This window comes from Oncorhynchus masou, chromosome 29 (assembly GCF_036934945.1).
Source record: "Oncorhynchus masou masou isolate Uvic2021 chromosome 29, UVic_Omas_1.1, whole genome shotgun sequence".
In the NCBI taxonomy this organism is placed as follows: domain Eukaryota; kingdom Metazoa; phylum Chordata; class Actinopteri; order Salmoniformes; family Salmonidae; genus Oncorhynchus; species Oncorhynchus masou.
Window position 1 is genome coordinate 31,794,436 of NC_088240.1, and position 24,080 is coordinate 31,818,515.

General features: G+C 43.4%; 1 protein-coding gene across 1 annotated transcript in view; it reads left to right on the plus strand.

Moving 5' to 3' along the window:
- LOC135519348 (inactive phospholipase C-like protein 1) overlaps window positions 1-24,080 on the plus strand; it is a 157,985-nt gene that overhangs the window by 120,921 nt on the left and 12,984 nt on the right. The window contains 2 exon segments of the mRNA XM_064944528.1: window positions 8,696-10,375; window positions 17,173-17,535. Of these exon segments, the coding sequence (XP_064800600.1) occupies window positions 8,696-10,375; window positions 17,173-17,535 (2,043 nt within the window).

Below are 24,080 nucleotides of genomic sequence, written 5' to 3' on the forward strand. Positions count from 1 at the left end.
CAACTATGTGTCTATCTATCCCTGTTCTCTCCTCTCTGCACAGACCATACAAACGCTCCACACCGCGTGGCCGCGGCCACCCTAATCTGGTGGTCCCAGCGCGCACGACCCACGTGGAGTTCCAGGTCTCCGGTAGCCTCTGGAACTGCCGATCTGCGGCCAACAAGGCAGAGTTCATCTCAGCCTATGCCTCCCTCCAGTCCCTCGACTTCTTGGCACTGACGGAAACATGGATCACCACAGATAACACTGCTACTCCTACTGCTCTCTCTTCGTCCGCCCACGTGTTCTCGCACACCCCGAGAGCTTCTGGTCAGCGGGGTGGTGGCACCGGGATCCTCATCTCTCCCAAGTGGTCATTCTCTCTCTCTCCCCTTACCCATCTGTCTATCGCCTCCTTTGAATTCCATGCTGTCACAGTTACCAGCCCTTTCAAGCTTAACATCCTTATCATTTATCGCCCTCCAGGTTCCCTCGGAGAGTTCATCAATGAGCTTGATGCCTTGATAAGCTCCTTTCCTGAGGACGGCTCACCTCTCACAGTCCTGGGCGACTTTAACCTCCCCACGTCTACCTTTGACTCATTCCTCTCTGCCTCCTTCTTTCCACTCCTCTCCTCTTTTGACCTCACCCTCTCACCTTCCCCCTACTCACAAGGCAGGCAATACGCTCGACCTCATCTTTACTAGATGCTGTTCTTCCACTAACCTCATTGCAACTCCTCCAAGTCTCCGACCACTACCTTGTATCCTTTTCCCTCTCGCTCTCATCCAACACTTCCCACACTGCCCCTACTCGGATGGTATCGCGCCGTCCCAACCTTCGCTCTCTCTCCCCGCTACTCTCTCCTCTTCCATCCTATCATCTCTTCCCTCTGCTCATACCTTCTCCAACCTATCTCCTGATTCTGCCTCCTCAACCCTCCTCTCTTCCCTTTCTGCATCCTTTGACTCTCTATGTCCCCTATCCTCCAGGCCGGCTCGGTCCTCCTCCCGCTCCGTGGCTCGATGACTCATTGCGAGCTCACAGAACAGAGCTCCGGGCAGCCGAGCGGAAATGGAGGAAAACTCGCCCTCCCTGCGGACCTGGCATCCTTTCACTCCCTCCTCTCTACATTTTCCTCCTCTGTCTCTGCTGCTAAAGCCACTTTTACCACTCTAAATTCCAAGCATCTGCCTCTAACCCTAGGAAGCTCTTTGCCACCTTCTCCTCCCTCCTGAATCCTCCTCCCCCTCCCCCCTCCTCCTCTCTGCAGATGACTTCGTCAACCATTTTGAAAAGAAGGTCGACGACATCCGATCCTCGTTTGCTAAGTCAAACGACACCGCTGGTTCTGCTCACACTGCCCTACCCCGTGCTCTGACCTCTTTCTCCCCTCTCTCCAGATGAAATCTCGCTTCTTGTGACGGCCGGCCGCCCAACAACCTGCCCGCTTGACCCTATCCCCTCCTCTCTTCTCCAGACCATTTCCGGAGACCTTCTCCCTTACCTCACCTCGCTCATCAACTCATCCCTGACCGCTGGCTACGTCCCTTCCGTCTTCAAGAGAGCGAGAGTTGCACCCCTTCTGAAAAACCTACACTCGATCCCTCCGATGTCAACAACTACAGACCAGTATCCCTTCTTTCTTTCTCTCCAAAACTCTTGAACGTGCCGTCCTTGGCCAGCTCTCCCGCTATCTCTCTCAGAATGACCTTCTTGATCCAAATCAGTCAGGTTTCAAGACTAGTCATTCAACTGAGACTGCTCTTCTCTGTATCACGGAGGCGCTCCGCACTGCTAAAGCTAACTCTCTCTCCTCTGCTCTCATCCTTCTAGACCTATCGGCTGCCTTCGATACTGTGAACCATCAGATCCTCCTCTCCACCCTCTCCGAGTTGGGCATCTCCGGCGCGGCCCACGCTTGGATTGCGTCCTACCTGACAGGTCGCTCCTACCAGGTGGCGTGGCGAGAATCTGTCTCCTCGCCACGCGCTCTCACCACTGGTGTCCCCCAGGGCTCTGTTCTAGGCCCTCTCCTATTCTCGCTATACACCAAGTCACTTGGCTCTGTCATAACCTCACATGGTCTCTCCTATCATTGCTATGCAGACGACACACAATTAATCTTCTCCTTTCCCCTTCTGATGACCAGGTGGCGATCGCATCTCTGCATGTCTGGCAGACATATCAGTGTGGATGACGGATCACCACCTCAAGCTGAACCTCGGCAAGACGGAGCTGCTCTTCCTCCCGGGGAAGGACTGCCCGTTCCATGATCTCGCCATCACGGTTGACAACTCCATTGTGTCCTCCTCCCAGAGCGCTAAGAACCTTGGCGTGATCCTGGACAACACCCTGTCGTTCTCAACCAACATCATGGCGGTGGCCCGTTCCTGTAGGTTCATGCTCTACAACATCCGCAGAGTACGACCCTGCCTCACACAGGAAGCGGCGCAGGTCCTAATCCAGGCACTTGTCATCTCCCGTCTGGATTACTGCAACTCGCTGTTGGCTGGGCTCCCTGCCTGTGCCATTAAACCCCTACAACTCATCCAGAACGCCGCAGCCCGTCTGGTGTTCAACCTTCCCAAGTTCTCTCACGTCACCCCGCTCCTCCGCTCTCTCCACTGGCTTCCAGTTGAAGCTCGCATCCGCTACAAGACCATGGTGCTTGCCTACGGAGCTGTGAGGGGAACGGCACCGCAGTACCTCCAGGCTCTGATCAGGCCCTACACCCAAGCAAGGGCACTGCGTTCATCCACCTCTGGCCTGCTCGCCTCCCTACCACTGAGGAAGTACAGTTCCCGCTCAGCCCAGTCAAAACTGTTCGCTGCTCTGGCCCCCCAATGGTGGAACAAACTCCCTCACGACGCCTGGACAGCGGAGTCAATCACCACCTTCCGGAGACACCTGAAACCCCACCTCTTCAAGGAATACCTAGGATAGGATAAGTAATCCTTCTCACCCCCCCCTTAATGATTTAGATGCACTATTGTAAAGTGGCTGTTCCACTGGATGTCAGAAGGTGAATTCACCAATTTGTAAGTCGCTCTGGATAAGAGCGTCTGCTAAATGACTTAAATGTAAATGTAATGTAAATGTATACATGAACATGCTGTAGGTGGATATCTAATGTATACATGGAACATGCTGTAGGTGGATATCTAATGTATACATGGAACAGGCTGTAGGTGGATATCTAATGTATACATGGAACATGCTGTAGATGGATATCTAGTGTATACATGGAACATGCTGTAGGTGGATATCTAGTGTATACATGGAACAGGCTGTAGGTGGATATCTAGTGTATACATGAACATGCTGTAGGTGGATATCTAATGTATACATGGAACAGGCTGTAGGTGGATATCTAGTGTATACATGAACATGCTGTAGGTGGATATCTAGTGTATACATGAACATGCTGTAGGTGGATATCTAATGTATACATGGAACAGGCTGTAGGTGGATATCTAGTGTATACATGAACATGCTGTAGGTGGATATCTAGTGTATACATGGAACAGGCTGTAGGTGGATATCTAGTGTATCTATGTACATGCTGTAGGTGGATATCTAGTGTATAAATTAACATGCTGTAGGTGGATATCTAGTGTATACATGAACATGCTGTAGGTGGATATCTAGTGTATACATGAACATGCTGTAGGTGGATATCTAGTGTATACATGAACATGCTGTAGGTGGATATCTAGTGTATACATGGAACAGGCTGTAGGTGGATATCTAGTGTATACATGAACATGCTGTAGGTGGATATCTAGTGTATACATGAACATGCTGTAGGTGGATATCTAGTGTATAAATGAACATGCTGTAGGTGTATATGGATATCTAGGTGTATACATGGAACAGGCTGTAGGTAGATATCTAATGTATACATGGAACATGCTGTAGGTGGATATCTAGTGTATACATGGAACATGCTGTAGGTGGATATCTAGTATATACATGGAACAGGCTGTAGGTGGATATCTAGTGTATACATGAACATGCTGTAGGTGGATATCTAATGTATACATGGAACAGGCTGTAGGTGGATATCTAGTGTATACATGAACATGCTGTAGGTGGATATCTAGTGTATACATGAACATGCTGTAGGTGGATATCTAGTGTATACATGAACATGCTGTAGGTGGATATCTAGTGTATAAATGAACATGCTGTAGGTGGATATCTAGTGTATACATGAACATGCTGTAGGTGGATATCTAGTGTATACATGAACATGCTGTAGGTGGATATCTAGTGTATAAATGAACATGCTGTAGGTGGATATCTAGTGTATAAATGAACATGCTGTAGGTGGATATCTAATGTATAAATGAACATGCTGTCGGTGGATATCTAATGTATAAATGAACATGCTGTAGGTGGATATCTAGTGTATAAATGAACATGCTGTAGGTGGATATCTAGTGTATACATGGAACATGCTGTAGGTGGATATCTAGTGTATAAATGGAAAAGGCTGTAGGTGGATACCTAGTGTATAAATGGAACAGGCTGTAGGTGTATATCTAACCTTTGCAAGTGTTACATACTGTACTTAGTACCATGGTGGTTGGATAGATTGAGTCTTTTGCAGTGTAGTCACACCTGTGGTTTCTACTTCCTACCCATCACACCTCTCAGTAGGAGTCCACACAAAACCCTGAGTAGAACACAATGCCTCAAGAGTCCTGTGTGGCTCAGTCGGTAGAGCATGGCGTTACATACTGTACTTAGTACCATGCGTCGTGGGTTGAGTCTTTCCCACTGGGGCCACCCATATGTAAAAGTAGTGGCCCCATCACACCTCTGTAAGTCGCTTTGGACAAAAGCGTCTGCTAAATGGGATATATATTATTATTATGTACCTCAGAGAGAAACACTGGGGAGTCATACCCCTTGACTTATTCCACATTTTTGTTGTGGTACAGCCTGAATTAAAATATTTTCTCACCCATCTACACACAACACTCCATAACGACTAAGTGAAAACCTGTTTTAGGACATTTTTGCTAATGCATTGAAAATGAAATACAGAAATATGTCATTTACATAAGTATTAACACCCCTGAGTCAATATTTTGTAGAGGCACTTTTGGCAGTGATTACAGCTGAGAGTCTTTCTGAGTACTGTAAGTCTCTAAGAGCTCTCCACACCTGGATTGTACAACATAAGCCCAATATTATTTTTTAAATTCTTCAATTCTGTCTAATTGGTTGTTGATCATTGCTAGACAACCATTTTCAGGTTTTGTCATAGATTTTTAAGTAGATTTAAGTAAAAACTCAGGAACATTCAAAAAAAAATTTTTTTTTTGATTTGAAACAACTCCAGTGGAGATTTGGCCATGTTTTTGTGGTTATTGTCCTGCTGAAAGGTGAATTCATCTCCCAGTGTCTGGTGGAAAGCAGACTAAACCAGGTTTTCCTCTAGGATTTTGCCTGTGCTTAGCTCCATTTCATTTATGTACTATCCTGAAAAACTCCCCTGTACTTAAAAACTACAAGCATACCCATAACATGATGCAGCCACCATTATGCATAAACATGTTGTGTCTTTGGTTATGCCGGATTAAGTGATATGACATGGCATCCTATAAAATAATTTCTCCGCAATTAATATCACCTGATTGAGCTCATCATGTTAATGTAATTAACTAGAGAGTCGGGCACCACAAAATAATATTTATAGAGCTGTTATCTTCCGAATAAACTCTTAAAGACCTAGTAATATTTTACATCAATAGCAGTCAGTATCAATCGTCATCTTAATTCAGTCTCATCTGAAAATTGTAAATTCTTTTATCTGCACGAACCCTGGCTAACAAGTTGAATCAGAAATACAAAATTGTGTTTTATTATTTATTTACTAAATACCTAACTAATCACACAGACGTACACATACACACAATTAATCATAACTTGATTACAAATTACGTCATAAAGGAAAACGTCCCTAGCGTGCAGAACAGATATGACAGCTTGTTACACAAAAGAAAAGTGTCTGGGTTTGAGTGAAAGAGCGGGAAGACTGAGGAACAAAGGGAAGAAGCTGTGCTATCGTAAATACAGTATCTTATGCATTCTAAATTCAGAAAAGGAAAATGCAATAAATATTTACTCTGAGCTGTGCTTCAGTAGGTTGGTGGTAGATGGAAGGCCGTGTTGCCAAACCGAGTCCTTTGTCCTTTGAAGAATGTCTCTGGTGGTCAATTGGATACGTTGTAGTAACGTTGTTGGGTGGTAAATGGGATATTCTGTCTGTTCCTTGCTAACCTGCGTTGCAACCAAAGCTCACGCTGATGTTGGCTTCGTTCTGTAGTTATTATCTGAATCATTCTGACATAGGACCGTCGTCCTACATCCCCGGAGCAGGAAGTTCTATTGTCGTCAAGGCTTTATATAGGAAGGGAGAAAACGGGTGTGTTACATAGTTTACAACCTCTGTCTCTTCACGTGGGCGGGTCACTAAGTGCGCAGTCTTATCTTATGAAAACCCACATCTCACATTTTAGAAGCTAAAATCACATTTCATCCCATCACAAATAATTTCATATTCAAACATTTAAATTGAACAACAATTCCATGTGAATCCGATAACTCTGATGTGTAGACTTTCCACTGTAGAGTTTATGTCATTTTATCATTGATGAGAATGTCTCAGATGACAACCGAACTGACATCATATTCATTAAATACCACCGCATGTGTTCCATTGGCCGGATTAGCAGAATATAGTTCATTTCCCCCCATCTTCTGACGTTCCCAGAATCTCTATGTTAACCAAGGGTTTTGCAAATGTAACCTCAGTAGGGTAGAGAGAGGAAAAAGGGGGGAAGAGGTATTTATGACTGTCAAAAACCTACCCCCCAGGCCAACATCATGACAAACATATGAAGAGTGGTACTCAGTAATGTGTTGCATTGGATTTGCCCCAAACATAACACTTTGTATTCAGGACAAAACATTTGTTGCAGTATGACTTGTTGCAAACAGGATGCATGTTATATTTTTATTCTGTACAGTCTTCCTTCTTTTCATTCTATCAATTATGTTCGTATTGTGGAGTAACTACAATGTTGTTGATCCATCCTCAGTTTTCTCATATCACAGCCACTAAACTCTGTAACTGTTTTAAAGTCCACATTGGCCTCATGAAATCCCTGAGTGGTTTTCTTCCTCTCCAGCAACTGAATTAGGAAGGACTCCTGTATCTTTGTAGTGACTGGGTGTATTGATACATCATCCAAAGTGTAACTAATAACTTCACCATGCTCAAAGGGATATTCAATGTGTGTTTTTTTTTTACTCATTGATTTTTTAACTCACCAATAGGTGCCCTTCTTTGTGAGGAATTGGGAAAACCTCCCTGGTCTTTGTGGTTGAATCTGTGTTTAAAATTCACTGCTTGAGAGAGGCACTTTACAAATAATTGTATGTGTGGGGTACAGAGATGAGGTAGTCATACAAAAATCATGTTAAACACTATTATTGCACACAGAATGAGTCCAGCAAGCGAATTGTTTACTCCTGAACTTGTTTAGTATTGCCATAACAAAGTGATTGAATAACTCAAGACATTTCATTTAATATTTGCTTAAATTTGAAAAATTTTGAAAAACACTCTTCCACTTTTGACATTATGGGGTATTGTGTGTAGGCCAGTGACACAACAATCATAATTTAATCAATTTTATGTTCAGGCTGTAACACAACAAAATGTACTTTCTGAATGTACTGTATAGACAGTACATCTCAAGGACTGCTATCGACCTAACATTAAAGTAAGCTGATACATGCCACTGGTCATTTTTGCAAGGATGGGTGAATATATTTTGGGATATTCTCCGGACAAACAGTACGAAAGCAGGAGAGGAGGCGGAGATGGAGTCAGATAGCAGCTGGAAATACACAAACCTAAATAAAGCCAGGCAGAGGTATGTGTGTGAGTGCACATGGCTCCATAGCTAATCTGTTTGTGAATCAACACTCAGGCCCTGGTTGTGAAGCATGCTGTGAAGCCAGTACAGCTGCCTGTGTGTGTGTGTGTGTGTGTGTGTGTGTGTGTGTGTGTGTGTGTGTGTGTGTGTGTGCGTGTGCGTGTGCGTGTGCGTGTGCGTGTGTTTTTGTGTGTGTGTGTGTGTGTGTGTGTGTGTGTGTGTGTGTGTGTGTGTGTGCGTGTGCGTTTTTGTGTGTGTGTGTGTGTGTGTGTGTGTGTGTGTGTGTGTGTGTGTAGGTGTCTAGACTTTCCTACAGTCAGTTTGGCATGCATGGAAGGGTAGGCCAGGGGCACGAGGTAGAGTAGTATGCTAAGCCATATAACCAGGGTGACTTTCATATCTGTTCCAAGATGGAAATTACCTGAAATTAAATTCAGTTCATTTAAAAAAAAATAATGAGCAATAAAATATTATAACAATTAATTCACCTCAAATTTGATCCCATGCATTGATTGGAATGGATGGAATGTACTTCCCGTCTTTTTCAGTGATTAGATATTATTGAATATTGTAGCTCAATAATTCATCCATTCTGTGGAGTATTAAAATCTGACTGCCCTTTCTAAACCTGCTCTTCTCATCTATCCCCTGCTCCCTTTGTATCTGTCCATCCTCCCTCTCCCTCTCCCTCTCCCTCTCCCTCTCCCTCTCCCTCTCCCTCTCCCTCTCCCTCCCTCTCCCCTACTTCTCTCCAGGTGCGTCTGAGGTTCAAGGAGATCCAGCGCAGCAAAGAGAAGCTGACGTCTCACGTGACACGCGAGGAGTTCCAGGAGGCCTTCTGCGAACTCTGCACGCGCCCAGATGTCTATTTCCTATTGGTCCAGCTCTCTAAGGATCGCGAGTGTCTGGACGCCCAGGACCTTCGTCTCTTTCTGGAGACGGAGCAGGGCCTGTCCCTGGCCACAGCTGAGGGCTGTTTGGAGCTGGTCCTACGATTTGAGCCCTCCAGACCAGGCCGAGAGAGAGGCTTGCTGGGGCTTGACGGCTTCGCCCGTTACCTGCAGTCTCCAGAGTGCCAGCTGTTTGACGTGGAGCACCAGGGAGTGTGTCAGGATATGAGCCTGCCCCTGTCCCACTACTACATCAGTACTTCCTATCGGTCCTATCTCCTGGATGACCAGGTCCATGGGAGGGCTGATCTAGGGGGTTTGACCAGGGCTCTTCAGGCCGGGTGTCGTTGCCTGGAGCTGGGGGTGACAGACGGCCCAGAGGGGGAGCCTCTCCTGGGGGTAGACTATGGTCCTGATGCCCACCGCCACCACCACCATCACCACCACGCCCCGGTCACCATCCGCAGTGCTCTGGAGGTGGTGAATAAGTATGCCTTCCTGACCTCGCCCTACCCGCTTCTGCTCTACCTGTGCCAGCGCTGTTCCCCCTCCCAGCAGCGTACCTTGGCCCAGCACCTGAGGAAGGTGTTCTCTACACGTCTCTACACCCCTGAGGCCCTGCCGGTCAGCCCGGTGGGGCGAGCCACCACCCTGCCCTCCCCTGAGCAGCTGAAGGGCCGGGTGCTGCTGGTGGGGAAGAAGCTACCCCCAGAAGAGGAGGGATCCGAGGGAGAGGTATCAGAGGAGGATGAGGAGATAGGGGGAGGCGGACCCTTGGCTGGCCGGCGAATGACCATACCCGGAGAGGAGGAACTGGGTGTGGTTTTAGTGGTACCCCCGCCCCCTCAGCCCAGGAGACTCCGCCTCCAACGCGAGCTCTCAGATCTGGTGAGCGTGGCAAGAACTGGAAGCCGTAGCTTCTACAACCACCGAGAAATAAGGAAACAAGGACAGCAGCACTCCCCACCCAGCACCCCCTCAACGCCGGGCACACCCTTACTCCCTGATTCGGCCTATTGGACTCTGTGCTCCCTGGGGGAGGGAGAAGCGGGCCGGCTGGCCAGTGAGAGCCCAGAGGACCTAGTAGGCTTCACCAAGCGTACCCTGACCCGTGTCCGGCCCAGCTCCGTCCGCCTGGACTCCTCCAACCCCAACCCCCAGGGGTACTGGAAGGGCGGGGTCCAGCTGGTGGCTCTCAACCAGCAGACCCCCGGGGCCATGCTGGACCTCCACAGGGGACGCTTCATCCAGAATGGGGGCTGTGGCTTCGTGCTGCGCCCGGGGGTCATGAGAGACGAGGTTTCCTACTTCAGTGCCGTGACCCAGGGGTGTGTGCCTGGCGTGCCACCTCAGACCCTCAGGGTGAAGGTGATCAGCGCCCACAACCTGCCCAAGCCGCAGGGCGCTGGGGCCAAAGGAGAGGTTATAGATCCCTACGTGGTTCTGGAGCTACATGGGGTACCAGCGGACTGCGCTGAGCAACGGACCCGGACCGCCACACAGAACCAGGATGGCCCACTGTTTGATGAGACCTTTGAGTTTCAGGTAAGAGTTCAGTCATTTATTCCTATCTTATATTTCACCTTTATTTAACCTGGTAGGCTAGTTGAGAACAAGTTCTCATTTACAACTCTGACCTGGCCAAGAAAAAGCAGTGCGACAAAAACAACAACACAGAGTCTCACATGGGATTAACATGTGTAACCTACAGATACATGTGAAAGTACAGCACGGTTCATCAACACAACCTAAGACTAAGGTCACGGTCGCCCCACAAGTTGAGTGTTCATGCACGTAAACATCTAATGCTTGCTAAGTCTAGACAGAATATGGTCTATGTTTGACCCTGTACTGATAATAATGTCGAAAACATCAGTTTCATAAGGATACTCAACAATAAGAACTATTTGTATAGAGTCTTTCCAGCTCCCAAGGACAGTTAACTACAGTATTCATTCCCATAGCGACAGACAGACAGAGCCATTGTGATTCCCCTGAGCCTTTGTGGAAGATTTAGTTATGACGACAGATGGCCAGGGCTTATAAAACATGATGTGAAACATGGGAACGGAGAGGGAACAGTTGGAGAGTTGCCTTGGTGCTGTTGACCAGTGGTGTGGCGTGCTAGGCTAGTTTGTCGTGCAGAGTATAACAATCCTTCTTTCCACTGTCTTATGTTAGGAGAATGACAGTCTCAAATTAACATACTGTACCAAAGACTGAAAAGAAAACATTAACTACAATGTTTCGAATATATTGAGCTCTGTTTTGCTCGTTAGTCCTGTGGCCTGTAACCTAAGGCTTGGTGGGGGACTAGAGGGTAATGTGGCGTGACTCCACACACACAAACACACACCCACACAGTTATGTCTTACTGTACTTGTGAGGACTTTTTGGGAACCATAACCCATAACCCATAACCCTTAACTCCTAACCCTCACCACTAACCCTTAATCCTAATTCTAACCTTAACCCAAACCCTATAAACCTAACCCCTAAACCTAAAATAGCCTTTTTACAAGTGAGGACAGGCAAAATGTCCTCTCTTCTCTGAATTTCAGTTGGTTTACACACACAGATTAATCTGACCATGTACGGGTAGATATAGTGCCTTCGGAAAGTATTCAGACCCCTTGACTTTTTCCACATTTTGTTACGTTAAAGCCTTATTCTAAAATTGATTAAATTGTTTTCCCCCGTCATCAATCTACACACAATACCCCATAATGGCAAATCAAAATCATAAAAAAAAAAATGTTTGTAATTTATTCAAAACAAAAAACTGAAATATCACATTCACATAAGTATTTAGACCCTTTACTCAGTACTTTGTTGAAGAACCTTTGGCAGCAATTACAGCATTAAGTCTTCTTGGGTATGACTTTACAAGCTTGGCACACCTGTATTTGGGGAGTTTCTCCCCTTCTTCTCTGCAGATCCTCTCAAGCTCAGTCAGGTTGAATGGGGAGCGTTGCTACACGGCTATTTTCCGGTCTCTCCAGAGATGTTCGATAGGGTTCAAGTCCGGGCTCTGGCTGGGCCACTCAATGACATTCAGAGACTTGTCCCGAAGCCACTGCTGTGTTGTCTTGGCTGTGTGCTTAGGGTTGTTGTCCTGTTGGAAGGTGAACTTTCGCCCCAGTCTGAGGTTCTGGGCGCTTGGTTTTTGCTCTGACATGCACTGTCAACTGTGGGACCTTAGGTGTGTGTGTGTGTGTGCCTTCCCAAATCATGTCCAATCAATTGAATTTACCTCAAGTGGACTCCAATCAAGTTGAAGAAACATCTCAAGGATGATCAATGGAAACAGGATGCACCTGAGCTCAATTTCGAGTCTCATAGCAAAGGGGCTGAATATTTATTTTCTATTTTTAATACATTTGCAAAAAATTCTAAAAGCCTGTTTTCACTTTCTCATTATTGGGTATTGTGTGTAGATTGCTGAGGGAAACTAGGCAGAGACACATGGGGCCCTTTTTGGAAACACATAGCGTCCATTTTGGAATGAGGCTGAGATAGAGAGAGTCCTTTCTGTTGCTGTTCAGACTGACCTCTTCATTCATGAAACATGATGCCCCATTTCCCACCCCTTGTCCACACTCCACCACAGCAGACAGTCATGATAGGATGCAGGCTACGTGTGTGTGCTTGCATGTGTGTGTGCTTGCATGTGAGTGTGCGTGCGTGTATGTATGTGTATGAATGCCTGTGTGCTTGTTTGTGTGTGTGTAGCAGTGATGGAGGGTTCTATCTACCTGAGTGGACGTAGTTATGAGTAAGAGTAGAGCCTAAAGTTCACATACACCCCTCTCTCTCTCTCTCTCTCTCTCTCTCTCTCTCTCTCTCTCTCTCTTTCTCTCTCTCTCTCTCTCTCTTTTTCTCTCTCTTTCGCTCTCTTTCTTTCTCTCTCTTTCTTTCTTTCTTTCTTTCTCTCTCACACACAGTTCACCCTCTGGGTCTCTCTCTGTCACCCACTCAGAGCCTTCGGCTGCCTAAACTTCTGTCTGTGCTCACTTCGACTGACATGTTCTCTAGTTCTTCATCCATTAACTGCAGCCCTATTAGATGGATAGTGCTCCATGCTAAAACATTAAAATCTAGACTAGCACAGACTCAGGGGTCTCTGAGTGCAAACCTTCACCCTGTCTATAATCTACAATCTCCCCCCGGTCTAGAATCCATTTCCTCTCTCCAACAGTTCTGTTTATAGGTAGTCAACATGTGGGCAGTACCATGTGGGGGATGGAGGGAGGAGCATGTTCACAACATACTGCACACAGAACTCAAAGACTCAAGTACAGGAAATAAGAGACGTATTAAAATGAAACCAATGTGAAAGAATTCAGTCATGCACACACATCTGGAAGAAGACCCACAGACTGGGGTTGAGCTGGCAAGTAAGCATTTGATTGTACTGGTATATTACGCTGTATCCTGTACTTGGATTTTATCTCAAAATGATATTCATGTCAAAGAATACACTCATACACACACATTCTAATACACGCACACTCATACAGCTGTCCTCTGGAATTAATGCCTTTAGCTGGTTCATATTGTTTGCTTCCTGTCACTAAGAGCCTGAAGACCTAATATGGTTATAACTCACAGCACAGGAAGGAACACGCACGCACGCACACACGCACGCACGCACGCACACACACACACACCATAGTGGGCTAGGTGTATGTATAAACACAGTGTGGGTTGAGATGGATAGTCTCCACCCTCTTCTCTACCCTCTGGCCTTTCTACCAAACACATTCATCATGCTGGAAGCATAGAAACCAAAGGATGGCCACTGTGTGTGTTTCTACAGGTATCTTCTCACTATCTTCATCTGCCCAGCTTGAGTTTGTGTGTGTTTGTAAGCCTACGTGTGTGTGTGTGTGTGTAAGCCTACGTGTGTGTGTGGGTGGGTGTGTGCATGGGTGCGTGCGTGGGTGCGTCCATGGGTGCATGCGTGGGTGGGTGTGTGGGTGGGTGGGTGCGTGCGTGGGTCCGTGCGTGGGTGGGTGGGTGGTTGCGTGCATGCGTGGGTCCGTGCGTGGGTGGGTGGGTGGTTGCGTGCGTGGGTCCGTGCATGGGTGCGTGGGTCCGTGCGTGGGTGGGTGCGTGCGTGCGTGGGTGGGTGGGTGCGTGCGTGGGTGCGTGGGTCCGTGCGTGGGTGCGTGGGTCCGTGCGTGGGTGGGTGCGTGCGTGCGTGGGTGGGTGGGTGCGTGCGTGCGTGCGTTTTATTGGATGTTTATGTGTCGTTCATAATTAACTACTCTCTGTGTCTCCTTTCACAATGTACATATACACAACCTACACAGCCAAAAGTCCTCCGACTGTGTGTTTCTGAGTGTTCATAGTCTTAGTTCATTTATTCCTTACCATGCGCATGGGGTTTTATTCCAATATATTTATTTTGTCTGATTAATACTGTTTGTACTGATGCCACCCAATGTGAATAAACAATTCTATATGTTTGTGTGTGTGTCAGTGTGGACATATACGAGCTCGAGCACGCTTGCATGTATGTACAGTTGAAGTCGGAAGTTTACATACACTTAGGTTAGAGTCATTAAAACTTGTTTTTCAACCACTTCTCAAATTTCTTGTTAACAATGTAACGGTTGTCGTCTGGAGATAGAGAGGACCAAAGCGCAGCGTGGTTAGTGTTCATCTTTTTTAATGGAAAACTGAACACTTCAAAAACACAAAACAACAACATGACAACCAAAACAGTTCTATCTGGTGCAGACACACAAAGACTGAAAATAAACACCCACAAACCCCAACAGAAAACAGGCTACCTAAATATGGTTCCCAATCAGAGACAATGACTAACACCTGCCTCTGATTTAGAACCAAATCAGGACAAACAAGAAACCCAACCTAGAAACAAAAAACATAGAATACCCACCCAACTCACATCCTGACCAACTAAAACAAAGAAATAACACAAGAACTAGGTTCAGAAAGTGACAAACAAACTATAGTTTTGGCAAGTCTGTTAGGACATTTACTTAGTGCATGACATAAGTCATTTTTCCAACAATTGTTTACACACAGATTATTTCACTTATAATTCACTGTATCACAATTCCAGTGGGTCAGAAGTTTACATACACTAAGTTGACTATACCTTTAAACAGCTCGTACTTTGGTATGTTCACAGAAGATGAACGTACTTTGGTGCGAAAGGTGCAAATCAATACCAGAACAACAGCAAAGGACCTTGTGAAGATGCTGGAGGAAACAGGTACAAAAGTATCTTTATCCACAGTAAAACGAGTCCTATATTGACATAACCTGAAAGGCCGCTCAGCAAGGAAGAAGCCATTGCTCTAAAACCGCCATAAAAAAGCCAGGCTAAGGTTTGCAACTGCACATGGGGACAAAGATTGTACTTTTTTAAGAAATGTCCTCTGGTCTGATGAAACAAAAATAGAACTCTTTGGCCATAATGACCATGGTTATGTTTGGTGGAAAAAGGGGGAGGCTTGCAAGCCGAAGAACACCATCCCAACCATGAAGCATGGGGGTGGCAGCATTATGTTGTGGGGGTGCTTTGCTGCAGGAGGGTCTGGTGCACTTCACAAAATAGATGGCATCATGAGGGAGGAAAATTATGTGGATATATTGAAGCAACATCTCAAGACATCAGTCAGAAAGTTAAAGCTTGCTCGCAAATGGGTCTTCCAAATGGACAATGACCCCAATCATACTTCCAAAGTTGTGGCAAAATGGCTTAAGGACAACAAAGTCAATTTATTGGAGTGACCATCACAAAGCCTTGACCTCAATCCTATAAAACATTTGTGGGCAGAACTGAAAAAGTGTGTGCGATCAAGGAGGCCTACTACCTGACTCAGTTACACCACGTCTGTCAGGAGGAATGGGCCAAAATTCACCCAACTTATTGTGGGAAGCTTGGCTACCCGAAACGTTTGACCCAAGTTGAACAATTTAAAGTCAATACTACCAAATACTGATTGACTGTATGTAAACTTCTGACCCACTGTGAATGTGATGATGAAAGAAATAAAAGCTGAAATAAATCTCTACTATTATTCTGACATTTCACATTCTGAAAATAATGGTGATCGTAACTAAGATCCTAACGAAGATAGGGAATTTTTACAAGGATTAAATGTCAGGAATTGTGAAACAGAGTTTAAATGTATTTGGCTAAGGTGTATGTAAACTTCCGACGTCAACTGTATATATGTGTCTATGTGTGATACTTTTGTGTGTCATGGACAATATAATTATAATATTATGTGCCCTGTGATGAACATATGGGGTGTATATTATATGAATGTACGTCCACCACTATGATTAAATGTTAATGTCTCAGTATGATAATATCTGTTTATAAACATCTTGCCTCACCAAAGTTGTTCCAGAGCTGTTCTCCATGACTCACCTAACCTTGTTAAATAAAGGTTAGATAAATTATGTTGGGTTATATTGGTGATGCTGTTAGATCCTATTGGAACGTTAGAGGAGAAGCACAACATTTGTTAGTTAAAACGGTCTTATTATTGTTTTAAAACATTTTATTTAATTAAAACTGATATTGTTATTTCTAGTTGAAATCATTGTCCTTTACACAATAGTTTTTTTCCAGATTGAACTAAAGGGAGATGACTAGAAAACCAATAAAACATATCAGGGAGTATGTTTACACGCACAATAACAATCCGATGTTAAACTGATTATGGCAGTAGGCTGAGTATGGCAATAGTCATGTTAACACCTTACTCTGCTTTCCTTAATCAGCGTAAGGTCAAAATTGAAGTAAGCGTACACTGATTAAAGCACCTGGTTTTCTAACCAATCTTTAGAATGATTAGGACCTGTAAAACAGCTTCATCAGAGCTCCAGCGGTATATTTGATCTGCGCATGTGCCAGCATCAGAAGCGCAAGTGAAGTGAGTTCGGAAAAACTGAAAGTATGCATGGAAATAGTTTTCATATACAAACTTTATATGTCCAAACTCAGAATCAAATAGGCTTTGCAAAAATAACATGGTTTCTGTGGTAGAATGTTTATTTTGATTGCTGATTTTCTACATTTATTTAAGTCCCATCAGGTAGCCTGATTTCAGATGTGTCCATGTAAACAGGATTAGCAGGGAAATTGTTCGTTCACGCAAAGCATGTAAATGTTTTAATTAAACTATAATATTAATCTGATTATCCGCAATAATCGTATTATTGTGTGAAGTAACCATACTCAGTGTTCTAAAACAAGCAAGAGTTGTGTCTGTGTACAACATTCGGTAACATTCCTGTGATTTTGTCTGTCACTGCACCATGGCTCATGATTGGTTGTTGTCTGTCCTTCCCAGGTGAACATGCCAGAGTTGGCGCTCCTCCGCTTCGTGGTATTGGACGACGACTACATTGGAGACGACTTCATTGGCCAATACAGCGTGGCCTTCGAGTGCCTTCAGCCGGGCTACCGCAATGTGCCCCTGCTGGGTCTGGAGGGAGACCCCTTGCCACACGCTAGCCTGTTCATCCATGTTGCCGTGACCAACCGACGAGGGGGGGGCAAGGCCCAGAGGAGGGGTCTGTCTGTGCGGAGAGGGGTGTGGCGGGGGCGAGAGTACGTGACCCTACGGAACACGGGTATTAAAGCTCTGGATGATACGTTCCGTCCCGCTAACACCCATCTCAGAGAGGCCACAGACCTGCGGGAGGACGCACAGGTGAGAGGAGTGTCAGGAGTTAGAGGTCAGAGAGTGATTGGAGGGTGTTACTCATACCTGGGTGTTTCTCACGCACTTGGTGTTTCTTTTTAAAAATGTCATTTAATTTTTATTAACAACAAATCAATACAGAGAGTACATGAGGGAACACAAGTATATATAGATTATATACAGTGGACAATTGAGCTAGGGGCGGGGCTATGGGGTACAATATCACATTACACAAGGACCTTAAGGGACATACATACGCTTATAATTCTAACAGCTTTTTTGTTAGTAGAGTATTTCATTGTCTTAAAATACAGTTCAATTTATTTTTGTAGGGTAAGAAAATGTGGGTTTTGTTTGTAAATTTACATTGTGAATATGAAATTTGGCCAAAAGAATAATGAAATGAATTACATAAAAATGTTTCAGCTGATTCCTATCATAGGTAAAGAATCCAAGCAGTTCATCTCTCCACAATAGTGTAAGACCTTCATAAAAGTGTTCAATTATAAATCTACTGATGTCTTGCCACAGTTTTCTTACATGAATACAATGCCAAAAAAGATGCAACACTGTTTCTGGGTGGTCATTACAAAAGGAGCCATTTGAGTTAATGTTTACCTTAAACTTCTTCATTTAGTGGTTGGCAGGATAATATTTATGAATCATTTTAAAGGAAACTTCCTTCATTTTGTTAACAAGTAGGTATGTGTGTGGCAACATCAACTTTTTTCCAACAGATATTATCAATAAATCCATTCCAATAAGGCATGACATAAGGTATAGATACAACATCCTGCTGAAACAAGGTTCGTATCGCTCTGTTGTTGAATGGATGAAAATATAAACAAATCTTTCCTACTGATGAGTCAACAGGGTCAACAGAAGGTAGGCTCTGAGGGTCAGGTCTTGACATGTTCCTGAATAACATAGCAACACCTGAGGGAATGGCATCTAAAACAATTGCAAAATCTTTAGGTGTTACAGGGACCTTGGAAAGTGATAAGAATTCTTTATAACTGAGTAAAAGACCCTCTGCATTTACCAGTTGGCTCACCAATAGGATATTATCTCGGAACAAATATTCTAAAAACAAAGAAGTATTTGTATACAATATATCCCGATTATTCCATATATAATATCTGTTTGGAGAAAATTTGTGTTTATAAATTAAGGACCATGACAAGAAAACCTGCCGATGAAAAGCAGAACGTTTCACTGGAACTTTGTCAATATTATAATTGCAAAACAACATGAAGTTAAGGCCACCAAAAGTAGAAAAGACATGATGAGGAATAAAATTCCAGATAGAAGTGGGTCTTCTTAGGATTGTTTTATCCAATTGATCTTAAAAGTATTATTTAAGTCCTGAAAATTCAGTCCACCATTCATTCATTCATCAGTGTTCATCACAACAGTTTTCCTAATGTAATGGGTATGGTTTCTCCAAAGAAAGTTGAAAAGCATTTGGTCTATCTCCTTGCTTATTTTACTGTCCAGATATAAAGATAGAGCATCATATGTTAGTCTAGAGATACCTTCAGCCTTGGTTATTAGGACTCTACCTTTTAAAGATAAGTCCCTCTGTAGCCATTGATTTAGCTTCTTCTGGGTTTTTTTAATAAGAGGGTTAAAATTTAGTAAGCCTCTAGACTTCTGATCCTTTGTAATGGTTATGCCTAAATATGTAAGTTCTTCTTTTACTGGAATACCATAATATGAAGGTGTCACACAATCTTTGACAGCTATGAGTTCACATTTATTAATGTTAAGATATAGACCAGACGCTTTGGAAAAGGATTGTAATCACATTGATCGATATGGGAATTTGGTTAGCGTCTTTCAGAAAAAGTGTAGTATCCTCAGCCAGCTGGCTTATAATAATTTCTTTACCAGCTATGGTAATACCTTGTACAGGACTATTGTTTAAAGAATTTGCAAGAAGTTTGGCGATCAATAGATAGGACAACCTTGCCTAATTCCCCTCTTTAACTCAAATCTAGCTGAGGTGTAATATTTCAAATTGATAAAGCTGTTACTATTTGCATATAGAGTCTTAATTAATAGCCTTACAGAAAAAAATCCCCAAAGCCAAGTCTCTCAATGGAGTGGAAGAGGAACTGATGCTTTACTGTGTCAAATGCTTTATAAAAATCTAAAAATAATATGAAGCTATCCTCAGTTATCAGGTCTGAGTAGTCAAGTACGTCTAATACTAGTCTGACATTGTTAGAAATATGTCTGTTCCTCATGAAGCCAGACTGTGTTTCATCAATGATTGCATCCAGGACTTCTTTAATTTGTTTTGCAAGTAGTAAGGCTAATTTCTTGTAGTCATTATTAAGAAGACAAATTGGACGCCAGTTGTCGATGAGCAGCACTTCTTTTTTAGGCCTAGGTATCAGTGTTATTAACCCCTGACTCATTGTAGGAGGGAGAACATTGTTTTTAATACTCTCTAAAAGACTTCAAATAGGAAGGGAGCTACTTGTTCAGAAAATGATTAGTAAAATTCTGATGCAATTCCATCAACACCTGGTGATTTATTGTTCTTTAGATGTTTGATAGACTCTATAATCTCTTCAACTTTGATGGGTTCATCACACTGTTTAGATTCTATATCACTGATAGAGTGAACATTATTCAGTGAGTTAAAATACATATCGGTGGATTCCTGACAGTACATAGAGCTATACAATTTTCTGTAAAAATTGCTACAGTAATTAGCGATTCACTTTTGGTCATCTGTAATAACACCATCAATGTTTAATTTATGGATAGTGTTATTTTTAGAGTGAAATGTCTCAAGTCTAAATAAATAGGATGAATTCTGTTCTCCCTCCTCAATCCATTTTTTCCTAGATCTAATAAAGGCTCCTTCTGCTTTTAATCTATATATATTATCCAGTTTATTTTGTAACTCAATTAGTTCCATCTTCTCCTCCCCCGAGAGGCCGGCTGGGGACCTCTGAGAAAGGAGAGTTATCTTAAAGATCACCTTTTCCTCCTCAGCTCTTCTGGTCTTAAGAAGATTACTACCATATTTTCTAAGGTATTTGGACACCTCACATTTAAAGAGCTCCCAGTTCTTGCAATAAGATTTTTCTTCACAAGCCCTTTCCCAAAAGTGTGAGAGCAGATCTTTAACCTCAAATTTAACTATATCATTATTTAATAATGAGATATTTAGCTTCCAGTAGGATGCTCTACCAAGGATAGTATCAGGGGTAAATATTTTGATATCTATGTAAATGGGCCTATGGTCTGTGAGGGGAGTAGTACAAATATTTGTAGTAACACACTCACTATCAATACATTTGGATATAAGCCAAAAATATATTCTGGATGGTCTGGAACCTGTTTTGTTACTTCAAGTGAATGATCTGTTGGCCGGAAACATCTCTCTCCATATATCAGTAAGATCAAACTTTTCCATAAAAAGTATTAAACCCAAATTCTGCTTGGTTGGCCTACCTGGGGGCCATCTATCAGTTGAATTATCTATAGTAATGTTAAAGTCCCCTCCTATCAATAATAACGAATTGGGAAATTTAGTTAACCAATGAAGTATACTGTATGTTTCTATAGATTAAAGCAACTCATCATTCTCATGTTTGGTGTTGTACCCGTAGAAGTTTACAGTAATGAGTGTAATGTCATTGTAACTGATCACAAGACAAATAAAGTGACCAAAGGGGTCACATTCCGAGTGTGGTATATTACCACCAAAGGTTTTTTTCATTGACACCAGCGGAGCATTCAGATCCATGGGAAAGCCTAATATTGTTGCCCCACTGCGATCTCCCGAAGTTGGCATTAGCCGAAATTGAGTGAGACCCTTGAAAAAAGCAAAAATCTGTTCGAAATTGTTTAGCAAATACAAATAAGGCCTTGCGCTTCACATTGTTTCGTAACCACCTAGCATTAAGAGAAACTATAGACAAAACGTAGGAGCAGTGAACCTAAACGATAGGGAACCAAGATCTGTACCATTTAAGTCAATTTAAAGTGAAAATAGCTTATTTCATAAACTTTGAGCTAGACGTTCCCTGGCTTTGAAATTCAACTCAACTGAAAATGATGTTCAAAACCAAACCAAGGGTTCTGTTAAGAGAGACTAAAACCCTCTTTAGTGTAATCAGGAACTGTTCTGAGAATTAAAATAGAAAATAATCATTTAAATAAAAGGGTACCTACTATTTTAAGTGCATATGAAAACTGATCATAAAAAAATTGAATAAAAAAATGTTTTACATATACATGTTCCTAAGACCTGTTTCACTTGGAAACAAGTATCAATAACTAAATAGAACAACAACCGTGTAAAGTCATAGCAGACCTGTATGCCCTTTAAAACAGTATCTTAGTTACTGTATAAATCAAAAATAAATACAGCTTTCAGTCTTCTTCATAAGTTTGTAAACAAAATAGGTCTTCTGGTCATACAAGAACAAAGTAATAAATTGAAATATCTGAGTATTCCGAAAAATAGTCAGTTGTTAGGTAAACAACATAAGGAAAATGAGAATACCATGGCTGAAACCATCAATCTGTTCCTTCTGGTGAGATTTTAGGGAGGAATATGGATTTCTGAACCGTTGATGAAGCCTCGTCCTCCGACGAAGTAAGCAGCCTTTCCCTCATATCGTGCTATCTTGATCGTTGGCCACAACTTGTTCCTTCTTGCTATGTCCTCCGGGCTGAGATGCTTGGCGAAACGCATACCATGGCTCTGAAGGAAGGCGTTCTTCCTAGCAGCTTTCCAGACAGCATCCCTGTAGAATCTGGCAGCGAAGAGGATGAGGATACCCCTCGTTCTTGAATCATTTTGCTGTTGCTTCTTGCCGAGGCGATGCACAACGTCGATGGTATCACCAACTTTGTTCTTCTCTGCAGGCATAACTTCTTGGCAGATGCGGATAGCCTCTCCTCACATCTTCATTCTCCACCTCTGGCAAGCCGTAGAGTCTCAGGTTCCATCTTCTTGTGTATTGTTCCAGATCAGTGAGACGTCTATGGTAGACATTGTTATTCTTTTCCACCTTTTCCACACTTTTTTCAACTTTTGCCACTCTCGTTTTCACTTTTCACCACATGCAATCTCCACAGTCTTTTTCAAGCATTCGATAACCATGGTGTTCGCGCCTACCATTTTCTCAATGGCGTCACACCTGGAGTTGATGAGTAAGGAGAGGGTAGCCACGATGTCAGAGTTCATGTTGGGTTTTTTGGAGGGTGGAGGTTTGCACGGAGTAACCGGTAAAGAGGGGAATTCGTCATCTTCAGCATTCAACAGCATGATATTATCCACAGGCCAAGCGTAGTTATGGCAGTTGTCTATAAGCACGTTTCTCTCTTGTTGATTAGCAATAGAACGACTAACTTCTTCCTTTCTTTTTTGTCACGACTTTGCCATGGAAATGCCAAAATAAATGATCCAATTATCATTCCAGTCACAGGAACGGTCTTATATCTTGAACAAATAAAAACAGTAATAGTAATGACTGTAAACTTCTTCTTTTTTCACAATCTTTCTGAGGTTTGGTACGGAGCTCGGTAAAAAAGGGTCTGTTCATGTCGCCATCTTGGCACCTCTTCCTCACGCACTTGCTGTGTTGCGAAGAAGTTCCTCTTCTCCATGTAGTATGGACTTGCTCACATTCCCTTATGGATTTACCACTTGTCTGTTCCTTTTAAAGCCATGCAGAGAAAAGCAATATTTCAGAACTGAGGTCAATTGAAAAATATCAGACAGTGTTGTAATGTACTGTATAGATAACCCAAGATATAAAATATATATACAAAATTTATTTAAAGCCCCCATGCAGTCTTTTTAGTGCAATTTTTACATCATCATTGTATGTCTAATAAATCACTGTATGTGTTTATTTCATGAAAATAACTCCAAATGTATTTTTTGAGCATTTATTTCCCTGAGCCTCCTTTTGAAATGCTCAGTCTGATCGTGTGTGTCATGTCTTATTATGTCTGTTCCTGTCCTTTCTCTTCACTCTGTCTCTCTCTGCTGGTCTTATTAGGTTACCTTCTCTTTCTCTCCTTCTCCAGCTGTTCCTCATCTCCTCTAACTAGCTCATTCACCCTTTCCCCACCTGTTCCCTTTTTTCCCTCTGATTAGGTCTCTATTTCTCTCTCTGTTCCTGCTACTTTCGGTGTCAGATTCTCGTTTGTGTTTCTCATGCCAGAAGCAAGCTATCGTCTCGTTTGCTTCCACCTAGTCCTATCCTGTCGGAGTCTGCCTGGCAGGTGCATCCTGCACTCTACTAACTATCTTTTGTTCCATTGACAACGTCGGAAGAGGATCTATGCCATTCCTGTTTTTTCATTAAAGAACTCTGTTTCTGTTAAAACCGCTTTTGGGTCTTCACTCAAGTACATAACAGAAGAATCTGACCAAGAATGGACCCAGCGGCTCCGGACCCTTTTACTCCGCCGTCGAGATCCAGGGAGCGATGCTAGGCAGACACGAGGAGGAATTGTCTGCTGCTCGACATGCCGTTGAGACCCTGGCCGTCCAAGTCTCCGACCTCACAAGACAG